The sequence below is a fragment of the Rhamphochromis sp. 'chilingali' genome (genome assembly GCF_963969265.1).
Source record: "Rhamphochromis sp. 'chilingali' genome assembly, chromosome: 17".
NCBI lineage: Eukaryota > Metazoa > Chordata > Actinopteri > Cichliformes > Cichlidae > Rhamphochromis > Rhamphochromis sp. 'chilingali'.
Window position 1 is genome coordinate 32,520,191 of NC_137944.1, and position 13,090 is coordinate 32,533,280.

At 39.4% G+C, this 13,090-nt stretch overlaps 1 protein-coding gene across 1 annotated transcript in view; it reads left to right on the forward strand.

Moving 5' to 3' along the window:
• The window catches only part of grin2da (glutamate receptor, ionotropic, N-methyl D-aspartate 2D, a), a 162,268-nt gene that overhangs the window by 22,653 nt on the left and 126,525 nt on the right, over nucleotides 1-13,090 (forward strand). Inside the window, exons 5-6 of the mRNA XM_080864011.1 lie at nucleotides 3,421-3,608; nucleotides 10,969-11,109. Coding sequence (XP_080720137.1) covers nucleotides 3,421-3,608; nucleotides 10,969-11,109 — 329 coding nt within the window. The remainder of the gene's footprint in view (nucleotides 1-3,420; nucleotides 3,609-10,968; nucleotides 11,110-13,090) is intronic.

Genomic DNA, 13,090 nt, shown 5'->3' on the forward strand with positions numbered 1-13,090 from the left:
GTTCACCTCAAAGCCGGCACATTAACATAACACAGGCATAAGATGAGGATTTGTGTCTCAATGACTGGTAAGTGAGACGGCAGGCTTGCTGTTTTTCTTCTGCATGCCTAATCATTACAAACCAAGCAGTGCATGAACAGAATGCAACGTGCAATGCTATTTTTAACTTTTCATTTATTATTATAATTATAACTTTCAAGGAACCAAATTACACTGTACACAAGAGTAGCAAAAATATTTTTTAAAAAAGTCTAGAGGTGAGTTTTGACAAGTTTCTTGAAGGACTCCAGTGACGGGGCATTGCGAAGCTCATATATGAGAGAGTTCTGGAGGGTGGGGGCCACCACACTGAAGGCCCAAAGGTTCTGATGTTGGTGCGAGGTACAGAAAACAGAGAAGGACCAATGCATCCGAGACTGTGTGTATGGTTTGCAGCAGGTCAGAGAGATACTGAGGTGCCAGGGCATTGAGAGATTTGTAAGTAAGAAAAATCTTGTGAGTAATGTGTGACTTGACCAGGAACCAGAGGAGATATTGGTATTAAAGTGTTACACCACAACTCAGACCGTCTTCTGAGTTAGTTTCAGTGATTTAAAAATCCAAGTTCACTGCTTCTGATAAGTTTATATTGGCCCCTCTCTGATGTTCTAAAGTCTGCAATAACATGGACATCAATAATCTCTAGGTGATGCCTCCATTGTTATGGATCTATATTAGCATTTAATGGATCTGACTTTACATTGGGAACGGACAGAGATCAAGGGCTGATTGAATTTGATCAGTCATTAGCATTTGACGCTAGTTTTAAACATATCATTTGCAAAAAAAGTTTGAAAGTAAGTCAGTTCAAAGCCCAGATCTCAACAGCTGTAGATCTTGATGTTTACAGTGACATATTAGCGTTTGTTCACCTATAACTCCACAACATCCCAGTGAGCTCGTTACACAGCTGCTGGACAAATGTACCCTCTGAACAGCAGTAAACTACCACATTTGACTGTCTAACTCAGCTATGAGGCCAATGCAGTGCCAAACAGTCTGTCAAGTAAAATCACCTTTGCAAACATTTGTAAAAGAATGGGCTCAATGGATTCAAGCGTAGTGCAAGAAGTCAGTTTGCAATAATATCCCTTACTGCTGATCATTGATTATCAAGGTGTGAAGAAATTCAGCAAAGTGGAAGTGCTCCTAAGACTCACACCAGCTCACTGGAAAGTTATCCATCATTTTCAGTCACGTGACCGACTCACTGCCCTGGCAGACAAAGCAGTGCTCCACCTTTAAGCATAAACAGTAGATAGTACTGCTGGAGTAAAGTAGGGATTTTTTCACCTCTCCTTTTCACCTCATGAAGAAAAACTACAAATTTTGGGAACTGTGATCCATATTCTGCCCATCAGCTTTATTTAAATCCCTGGCGATGTCTTTTCCAGAGCTGGAGTTTAGTGACATCTACAGGTATCTTCTAGAGATTTGCTGACTTTACCTGCTGCCAGGATGAAGTTTTCACAGTATGGACAGCTCCATGTATTTTTAATCTGGATGGGTAAATAATGCCACTATGTTGGAGGTGAAGAACAAGGAATTGTTCTTCATTTATTAGTAAAGTAAAGCACTACATAGCTATCTTAAACGGGCTACCACACGTAAATTTTAGTTTTGTTGACTTGGACATTTACAGTGTCATAACAGTAAAGCTGACAGAGTATCAATCCTACAGTTTAATGAGCCGTCGCTGACAGCCAGGGTTGCTGTGGAGAAGCAATGATTGGCGTGATGAGTGTATCTGATAGGACAGCAACTATCAGGCATTTTGGTCAAGTTTAAACTTGAAGACGTTCAAAGGATGGCTGCAGAGCAAAGGACCAGAGCACTGTTTTTGTCTGCCAGGTGGGCGTGTCCCAGTAGCTTTGACGTCACCTGGAAACTCTGGCTAGAGCGGGGTTGTTGAGGGACAGTGTTGTGCTGACTGGACAACCTAACTCCAAACCTCCTCTAGCATTAACAACAGCAGAAGCATTGTGTGCTGGGAGCTTTGTGTCAGGGCTTTTCATAGCTGGACAGTTCCTGTAGGTGTAATGTGTAGAATATCCAGTGCACAGTGAGAGTAAAGAATGGTAAGAGCAACTGAAAAACCTAAACAATGAGCTGAAACCTGTTAAAATGTTGTATTTAACACAGAGGATTGTTACCGTAACTGTTTCATAATAAATAAAAGTGCATTGGGTCCTGCTAAGGTAGATGAAAGCTGTTTTTTATAATGGACACTTTGACTGCTGAGATTATTAGTACGTAGGTAAGTCGTGTAATTACTCATACTAGCACTGCCAAAAAATATGATTATATGTGTGTGTGTATATATATATACGCCATATATATGGTGTAAATTCACTATTTTTGTAGGGGACTTTCACTTCGACCTGGATGTTGACGCAGTTAAGCTCTGTCATGATAAAATATGACGACCCACAGGGATCTAAATGAAATGTTCTCTTCCAAAATGAGATGTCCAACATTTGAAAAATGAGTCACCTGTGCTAACAAAGTGATTGATGGGAGAAAATTATAACAAATTACATATTTTTGTGAGGGATGACAGCAAGCAGGGAAGCCAACTTCTTCCTTAGAAATCAGAGGAGGAGAACACTTTTAATTTCAGAGAAAGAGTGATAAAATTCGAGCTTGCAGATGCCATATGAAGGCTAAATATATGCTGACTGTTCAGAGGATGTGATTGATAGAGACTGAGTGTGAGCATGGACCTCATGCCGACTTTGATCCCATTTGCTGTCAACTGGGTAGGAGGGATCAGCGTCATCTCGCCATCCTCGGCGGTGAATGTGCAGCATGTGGCAGGATCCACACACTACTCGCCTGCTGCTCTCCCTGTGTGTTAGTAAAGCATTTCACATTTTGGTTTTGGCTAATTTCAGTTTTATAACCTCTTCAATTGTCTTACAAAACTGTGGCGCAAATTCTCCCAAAGTGCTTCCTGAGTAATCATCTGAAGTGCCCTCATCAACCACACACACAGCTGCTGTCCTCCGTCTCGCACTCCTCGAGTTTTGTGTTTTCTTACTCTCACTTTGTCTCTTTAATGTTGCCCCCCCTCCATTCAATTCCCCCTTTTTAATAATGTATGAAGAGAAAATGCAAGCAGACCAAGAGGCATCATTTTTCAAGTGCAGTTCACTGTGTTCTGAAAAAATAAAGTGAAGTATGAATGTGTAAGTGTACCAAGTGCCTTGATTTATATTTGAATATAATCTATTTTAGTAAAGAAATCATGAAAGTGTATTATAGGACCACGCAGCAAGAAATGGGGAGGAAGAAAAATCTTTTTTTTCTGCCTCTTCTTTTCTCTTCCTTCTCTCATCCACCCACTGCAGTAACTGTCTTCCTCTTTTTCTCTTCCTCCAGGTCCGCCTTCTGTACTGCTCCCTGGAAGAGGCTGAGCTCATTTTCCGGGCAGCTTGGGCAGCGGGTCAGGCCGGGCCCAGCCATATGTGGTTTGCTGTGGGACCAGCCCTATCCGGGTTGGGTCTGGAGGGGCTTCCAAAGGCCTTGTTTGCCATCCGGCCACAGGGGTGGAGGGATGAGCCACGCAGGTACGAACCCAGGATTTAAAATATCAGGGGTTCACAGGCTGCGGGGGCTTCAAACAGGGCTTCTGCGGGTTCAATGAATCTGTGGATAAGGTTAAATGTGTTGCATTTGACTCTTAAGTGTTCTCATCCATGTCTGGCTCTGTAATACTAAAACACACAGCATACTTGCTGAAAGACAAATCTCTATGGGAATCATTGGCATGCCCTTAAACAGCCCTCATCATTAATTCATAAAGTTCAAATCTTAGCCAGTTTTAATTACTACTAATGATCTCCCGAGCCCCTCCTGTTTGTTGTCCATCTGCTATTGGCCATATAATCCATAAATATGTCATTTCCACTGCTATGTCGATGACACACAGCTCTACCTGGCATAGTTTGGCTTTGATTCATGTAAAACCAGGTCAGAACAGTACAAGATATTAGTTTGTGTCAACTCTTCAACTGTTATGTGAAGTGCTAACACAAAGCCTGATTAAAGTCTTCTTTCACCCTCCATGGTGAAAGAAAAATTGACAAGACACTGAAGCCACATAAGGATGTGTCATATTTGTTGACAATGCTACTAGCTCAACCTAGTACCTGATTTGCATACTGAGATTTGATCAGATACTCCACTGAATCAAAGTAATTAGTATGCCTCTTATTACCAATGCCTCATGATTACATGACATTATCCAGACAACCCTTTTTAGAAACAGAATGAAAGTGAACACCAGATGCAGTGAGATCTGTCATATCCACTACACACCGGACACCAGACATCCATGCACTTTGTTTTGTGGGCTTGATCTGATTGGTCAGTCACAGTCTTTGAAGAAAGGAAAAAGAAAAATACATTTTATTATGTCTGGAAAATTAAAGATGGATAGTAATATTTTAAGGCTTTTACAGAGACCTGAATTTTACCTAACTTCAGTCATAGAGTCATGTTTACTCTTTTCTGTTTATTAGAGATCTAAAATACATCTAAATGGTAAACAACCACTGCGACTAAAATTGAATTAAATCTGGTTTGAAAGTGAAATTTAATAGATGTTTCAATTCTGTGTGAAATTGTTGTGATCTGCTGCACAACACTGACTCCAGATACACAGATTAATATTAAGCCTCAGTTGAAACCTATTGTCCCTATCCTGTTGGGGCTGTCCGTTAGTTGATGGAGTAGTGCTGGTTTACAACAAGAATAATCAAGAGGAGTGTTGACGAGGATGAAATGTCCTTTCAAACAAATTTTGATTAAAAAAAAAAAACAGCCTTTTTTTCCATACAGCTTTCCAATGACCTGAAAAGATGTCTTGTTTTTTTAATCTCAACATGTGGATATCCACCTGGATCTATGTTTTTATATTCGCAGTAAAACTTTAACATTTATGGTCTGCTCAGTTTGATGCTTTTTACGTGTTGCAGTGGAACAAGTGCAAAGCTTCACTCACGTAAAAAATTCTAGGTTTTTTTTTCTGTTTTTATAACACATCCCATTCTAAGAGCATTCATGTCTATACTCTGTGAAAAACCTTTATTTTTGGTGTAATATGATTTTCCAAGCAGCTCATATGTGAAAATCCCCAAATCAGTAAAACCTTGAGTAAAATGACAAAATTGCTCAAATGTTAAAGCACATCAATTAGTGCTGCTACTGTACTGCTGATCCTTGTTAAAATGTTACATTTCTTTAATTAGGAATCTGTAGCTAAAGACTTTTACCTCATTTTGTGATCCTATATAAAGTATATGTTATGTTTCAGCAGACTGCTTCTAGTGCTGAAACTTTATGCATTATCAATTTTGTAGTTTCTTTTCTCTCTGCTGAATTGAGAATTCATTTAGTTTTTCTGTACGAAGCCTTGAAGATGGAGAAACCTTATGATTAAAAAATACATGAGAAGATAAATATTCTTCTCTTCATCCCTGAAAAGCACACTTTTTGCACATGAGTACACAGTTTAATTTTACAACCACCTGCATGTTCATCAATCAAAAAAAATCAATCAAAATTTATTTATATAGCACATTTTTTAGACCGAGGTACACCAAAGTGCTTTCCAGTAAAATCGCAGTACAAATAAAATCACAATAAAATATAAATTACAAATATATAAAATATAAGATAATTACATAATCTAAATACAGAGCCAGATGTAAATTACCCTAATTCGCCTTAAATGCCAGATCAAACAAATACGTTTTTAAACGTGATTTAAAAGACTGAATGGAATCTGACGCGTGAATATGAAGAGGGAGAGTATTCCATAGCCTGGGTGCAGCAACGGCAAAGGCACGGTCTCCTCTGGTCTTCAGCCGAGACCTAGGTTGCACCAAGAGCAGTTGGCCCGATGATCTTAGTGCTCTCTGAGGGCTGTACAGACAGAGGAGATCAGCTAAGTAGTCAGGTGCCATATTGTTTAAAATTTTATAAGTAAACAATAGAATTTTAAAATCAATTCGATATTTGATAGGAAGCCAGTGTAAATTTTTCAGAACAGGGGTGATAGAGTCAAACTTTCTAGTGCCGGTCAAGAGACATGCTGCGGCATTCTGGACCAGCTGCAGACGCTGCAGAAGAGAAGATTGTAGACCCAAGTAGAGTGAGTTACAATAGTCCAGTCTTGACGTAATGAAAGCATGAATGAGTTTCTCCATATCTTTGTGTGGTATGTAGGGTTTAGCCTTAGAGATTAGGCGTAGTTGATGAAAGCTAGTTTTTACCACAGTAGAGACCTGTTTGTCAAATTTGAAGGAACTATCCATGAAAACTCCAAGATTCCTGGCAGTATCAGTAAGGTAGTTAGCAACAGGCCCCAATGTGCCAGTCAATTGTCCCAGAGGCATATTTCGGTCAAAAACAATAATTTCTGTCTTCTTTCCATTTAAAGTAAGAAAGTTACGTGATAACCAGTCCTTGACATCACTCAGACAGTCAAACAGAGGATGTGGTGAGGATAAAGCATCCCCAGTCAGGTGAAGGTAGATTTGAATATCATCAGCATAACAGTGAAAAGAGACATTGTGTTTTTCAAAAATGATGATGATTCATGATGCACTCTCTGTAAGAATGACCTGATCTCTTCACTGGGATCATAACATTTACATCCAATCTAATCGAAATAAATTGACCGAGTGTATCCAGGTGAAAGATACAATTCTCTATTGATTTTTCTTTATTACCTTTAAACTCATGTCTGCCGCACCTCATAATGTGAAATGTGTGGTGGTTCTAACTCTTTATATAGTTCAATTATGCAAATATAAAATTTAGTTGCAACATAAATCCAAACAAGGTCAAAGAGATTTCCCTGGATACAAAACATTTTACACAACATGACGACACAGCCTTCAATGTGATTCCATATATCACCTGGAGAATGTTCACTTCACTCGCCATCTTTCTACCTTCACTGTCTACCAGTCATCTTGGCTCCTGTGAAATCCAGGATCCTTTTCTACCTTTTCAGTCAGTTTTTTTAATGTATCGTGTCACTGTCCTTGTAAAATGTACGCCCAGACTAGAAGGACAGTCCAAGTGAGCAGTTCACTTGTCACCACTTCCAGTGGCAGAGTTCATACTGAAACAGGTGCTGCATCCCAAGAACGAGGCTACATATGTTATAAGATGTACATGGAGTGGCTATTCTGACTGTCTAAATCCTATTAATCCATTCTCCAACATAAAGATTACAATGTAGAACGAATGTTTATAATTTCATTTCAACTAGTTACCACACATATTGCACTACAGTTACAGAGTCGAAAAGACAAGTGCATTAAGTTAAGGTTAACATGCACTTCACTCATATACACATGGCGAGGCTGCCATATCGGCCAGCACCAGTAGGGAGTAGATGAAGTGTCTTGCCCAAGGACACAACGACAGAGACTGTCCGAGCCGTGGCTCGAACCGGCGACCTTCCAATTACAAGGCGAACTCCCAACTCTTGAGCCACGATCAAGATTTACATTAAATATTGAAAACAGCTCCATACTAAACGAAGCCCATCTTCCTTGATATCTAGTGTGAGGTTTCTACCTGGATGGAGTGAGCAATCATCATGGTTTCCGCTCAGTGATTAGTAATTGAAGCCTGGAGCTGAGTGTTTACACTGTTGCCATGTTTCAATTATTGGATGCACTATATATGTCTTCTCCAGTTGTATATGGAATGAATCTGAAAAATAACCCCGTCACTATATCGGTGTTTATGCGTTTGATACTTTTGAGTGTTTTCCACACTTCTGCTGCTGCTTATGATGGATATTTCATAGAGCTTTTCTAAATACCAAAAGTATTATTTGATAATCCATTCAACAAAGAAATGTTATCATTGTACAACTCGCAAATCATTTACTTTGTAATTCATGGCCACAAAAAGCGCTGTCACTGTAGCTATGATATGGTTGACATTGCTGCAAAATTTAGAAAATTTAAACCCAAAAAAGAGATGACAGAAATGCAAAAATGGAGGACGTAAAAATCCTAATGACTGGGATGTGAGCAGAAGACCAACTGCACTGTCATTCTGTATTAGTCACAAAGGAATTTATTATATCAGCGCTGACAAGCAACTTAGGAAAATTATAAAAGTACTAAGAGGCTGTGAAGTACAGAGAAAGAGCAGCCACTGGCCCTGTGAAGGGTTCACTTCAAAGGGTGAGCCACAAAAGGATTTGTGGCTATTGTACGGATACTGAAGTTGTAAATTCTGTGAACTGTCCTTGATAACATTCTTGACTTTACATTAGCTCATCACAGCAACCTGTTTCACAGAAACCAAGAGCCGGACACTTTAGAGGTCATCCATCCTTCCAATTCAGGGTCGCAGGGAGCTGAAGCCTATCATATAGCAATGGGCAAGAGGCAGTGACTAGACAGGTCACCAGTCCATTACAGGGCTAACACAGAGAGCCAGTCATCCAAGGCCACCAATCACTAGTTAACTTAACTTGACATTTTTTGAATTGTGAGAGAAAGCCAGACTACGAGGAGAGAATCCACCCAGTCAGTGGGACAACTCCACACAGAAAGGCCCCAGCTGCTGTGAGGTGATGGTGTTAACCACTGCAACCTCTGCTGCCCTCAAAGGAGATGTATTGTTTTAAAATAATGTGTATTCCACATGTCACAGAGAAATACATTATTGCAGTCGGCACATGGACAAAAACTGTTGCTGGTTCAAAGCATTAAAAAAAAAAGTTAATTCTGAAATACAGTATGTCTCATAGATGAGAAGATTGTTTATGATATTTAACAGACCAGTGGGTGATTATTAAAGCCTACATTCTTTACCCCCCATGAGTGTGTTAGCCCCGAAAGGTCTAAAGCCATGACTCTCTGTTAGAGACGCGTACAGCTGGAGACTGTTGAGTAGTCACTCCTCTTATACTTGTTTGAACTGTGCTTGAAATCTTCTGCCTCAGGTGCATGCATAATCAGTTCATGGTAATGTAAAGTCTATGTTGGCAAGTTTCTGTGGTCATATAAAAAATGAGCAGGCCGAGGCCCTAAGTCTTACAAAACTCACATCACAGGGTCATGGGAAGTTCAGGATGTGGAAAGTAAAATGAAGACCTGACCTAAAACATCGATAATAACTGCATATCAAAAATCTGACCCTGTCTTGAGGAAAAACAGGTTTTTAATGCAAATCATTTAAAAAAAATAGCATAATAATAGAAAGTTAACACTTGGACCACATTAAAATTTTTAAACATATTTAAATCGTTAAAGAAAGAGTGATGGCTACAAAACTGTCCTGCTCACCAGCTTTTTTAAAGTGGTAATTTGCAGAATTATGGAAATGCTTTATGAAGCTGGCAGCATTCACATTTCGTGCTCGATTGGTAGAAGGCCTTGTCATCAAGACTAGAGCAAGATGTACTGTTTATTTGACATAATATGTTGATGCATGCTCAATCAACCAGGTAAGGAACTCCCAAAAAGTTGATTCTGTTCATTTGGATGTAACATTTTCAGTAGGAGAAACGTTTCATCACTCTTTAAGTGACTTGTTCAGTCTGAAGTAGTCTTCATCAACTTTTGGGGATTTTCCATAATAAATAACAGCATTCTGTGTGATAGGATGTAAGACGTGGCAGTTGTTGTTTTTTAATGCAAGTTACAAATCAGTGTTGACTTTACAGCCACATTAAAAGCTGTGCCTTTTGCTGCAGGAAAGCTTCCAGCAGATCAAAGTCTGATCTATTATTAAATTTTCCTTAGACAAAGAGCGAGTCTGCTAATATTTATTAAGTCAAACTGAGAATACTTGACACACAAATAAATTTAGAAACTGGATATTCAGTTTTTTTTATTGAAGTTGTGCTTGGATTGGCTTGTTATCAGCTGTTTTATTATGCCTTTCTGTCACTAGGACATTCATCAGCTGCTTGACTACAAACTGACTTACAATGTCCAGAGTGACATCCAAGCACATTTATAAAGTAGCCTTTATAACACTGCTTACCTCATTAAAGTTACGATCTCTATGATTCTACTGGAATTCAAGCTATGTAGGAGTAGAAAGATTTCCACTAGATGTAGGTTAGACACTTCAGACACCAAAAACAGAAATGCAGAGCTAAACAACGGCACTAAATGGCTACATTCCTTTGCCAAGGATGAAAATTCCCTTCATATGATGAGTGAACTGAGTGTGATAGTTGTGATAGTTTTCTGAGACCATCAAACAGGCTTATATTTTTTTTTCTATTTCAGTGTATTTAAATAAGAAAAAAACCAGCACCTCTTGCTTGAACATGTGCAAAAGGATTCTAGAAGTTGAAATTTTAAAAAAAAAGAGTTCTTTATTATTTTGGAAGGTGTATATTTTCTCATGTCTACCTGATAAATATGTCATGGAATAATCTCTTTTGCCCTGGTAGCTTGATCTAATGTAATTCAATTAATCTGCAAAAGACTAAGAAACGAAATCTTTTCTGGTATGAGTAATATTTGTACACAATATAGGGTGGAGAAAGCAAATAAGTAAATAAAGTAAATAAAATAATCAAATAAATCTACCTGGTTATATTAGTCCAGTGGGATTACAATGGGTCATCAGGGAGGCTAATCATCTAGAGACAACCTGAACTGAATATTAAATGGTCAAATCAGCACAACTGTTTCCCACAATACTGAAAAAAAACTGTACACATTCCAGCTTACCTAGTGGAGGAGTCATCTATTTTGTGAATTCACATTCATTATTTCAGGTTGTCATATGCATTTGAGTAGTTTTTCAAGCTTAAATCTCTGTCCTCTCCAGTATCTGTGCATTTCCTGGGACCCCATCAGGTAAAAAAAAAAGACCTTTAAAACGAATCTAGTCTCTCGGTCTCATGTTGTTCTCTTTGTAATCCTACAGGCGTATTGCCAAAGGTGTTTCTGTCCTCACCCATGGGGCAATGGCTCTGCGGAGGGACCAGGGAGCCACCAGCCGAGCGCAGTACGCTGGCAACTGTCAGAGCGACGGCAACCAGACCCATCGAGTGCCAGACAGAATCAAGTAAGTGGCAGGAAGCGCGAGGGACAGAGGGTGACTTTGAAGTTTGCTGTATGTGAGAATCTAATGTGACTGGCATCAGAGTGAACAAGCAAACAGTGCAACGGCATGGAAAGGCAAATAGTTGCCAACAGTTTTAATCAAATGTCCTCATTCAAAGCAAACCCAGAGAGCTGAGTCATTCTGGCCTGAAAACAGCTGCTTTGTTTTTATAGCAACATTTTACAGATGGATAAACTCCACATAGAAAATCCATGTTTTCACTGCTGGTTTCATTCTGCATTTGTTAATGCTAAAGATTTACTTCGCAAATCAGCCACAACATTAAAAACACTGACAAGTGAAGTGAATAATATTGATCATCTCATTACAATGCAATATGCTGCTGGGAAATCTTTGGCCCTGGCATTCATACTACTTTGACACATAAGATCTGTCTAATTGTCTGTTAGAGCTCAAGGACACTCATTCCAAAGACCACTCACTGACACTGGTGCCAGCAGCCTCCCCCAGCACGACAATGTGAGAAATAGCTCAGGGAACAGCACGAAGAACCCAAGGCATTTAGACGGCGTCCAAACTACCCAGAACCCAAAACCGATCAGGACCCGCCAAAATAAGACCAATCCACAGAGGCCCCAGACCGCAGCCCACACGACCCACAGGACTTGCTGACACTGTCACAGTGCCAAAAATCACAAGACACCCCCATGGATCATTTACCCATGCCCCAAAGAGTCAAAGGCTGACCTATTAGGTCTTTTAGTTTAGTGACTGATTGGAGTGCATTGCAATCATGCTGTCAAGCAAACATTGTTTTTGCTTTGCATTGACCATTAAATTGCATAATGAAGGAACGTGCAAATAGTTGACTGATTTAGCAACTGTGCAACATCGTTCTCAGTCTTAGTCCATTAGTGCTCCTTTATTCTGTATGACTGAATTGATGCAGTTGTTTATTTAAAAACGGGCTGTTTGTTTCAAGACAAAACTTAAATATGTGAGAGCTTCACTAATGTAAGAAAACAATTGATAGATTTGTGGGGAGTATTTTGAGTTGTGCACTGCTGATGTTGAAACTACTGCTTGGTGCTTAAAACACCAGCTAATAATGATATTAAAATACTGAAAACCTTTTCAGATGCTTTTAAAAGTCTGTTTATATGCAGATTAAAACCTAATATATTTTCTCCAGTGTTTAGTGGAAAGTCTTGACTCAGACTCAAGTTCGTTAAGTTCAGTCAGATGACTTCCATTTGAAATGGTTCATTACAGCAGCAGAGTATAGTTAGTTTGGTAGTTATAGAGAGTTTGGTTTATCACACGCAGATATGTTACAAATAACATTTGAGTGTGATGGTGGACGCTGATTGATGTCAGGCAGCAGATGCAGGGCAGCAGTAATACTTACATGTCCGATGGAGGAGGAGGAATGTTTTCAGCTTACACAGACTGCCATATTGATGTCTGTTTGGTATATTTTGTGAGGAGAGTGAGGTGTAGTATTGTACCCTGTGTCACACAAATGGCTGCATTTCTAGTTTGACTGTGAATATACTGACATTAGGTGCAATGGATGAGTTGACAAACTGGTTATAACCAAATTTACCATTTGCATTTAGGACAGTTTGCCCTTCACAATCAGGGAGACTTTAAATATGTGAAGCAAAGAAATAAAATAGCAGAAGTCCAACTTTTAACTACAAGCTTGTTTGACTGCTCCTGCTCTTTGGCACAGTTCCCTCTGGGAACTGTGTGGTGGAGTTGGGTTTTACTCTCAGCTGTGTCAGAGCTACAGAAACCGTCTGGTAACTACTGCTACTGTATGCTTGTTAATTGTGTGCAGCTGTATTGCATTCACAAATTAACTGCTATTAACTGTAACACTTAAAGACCTTCTCCATCTGTATAGTGTTCTTTCAAGGGCACAGACCATCATTTTGACCCTTACCATCTTTTACAACGTGGAGTTCCAGATGGTTCC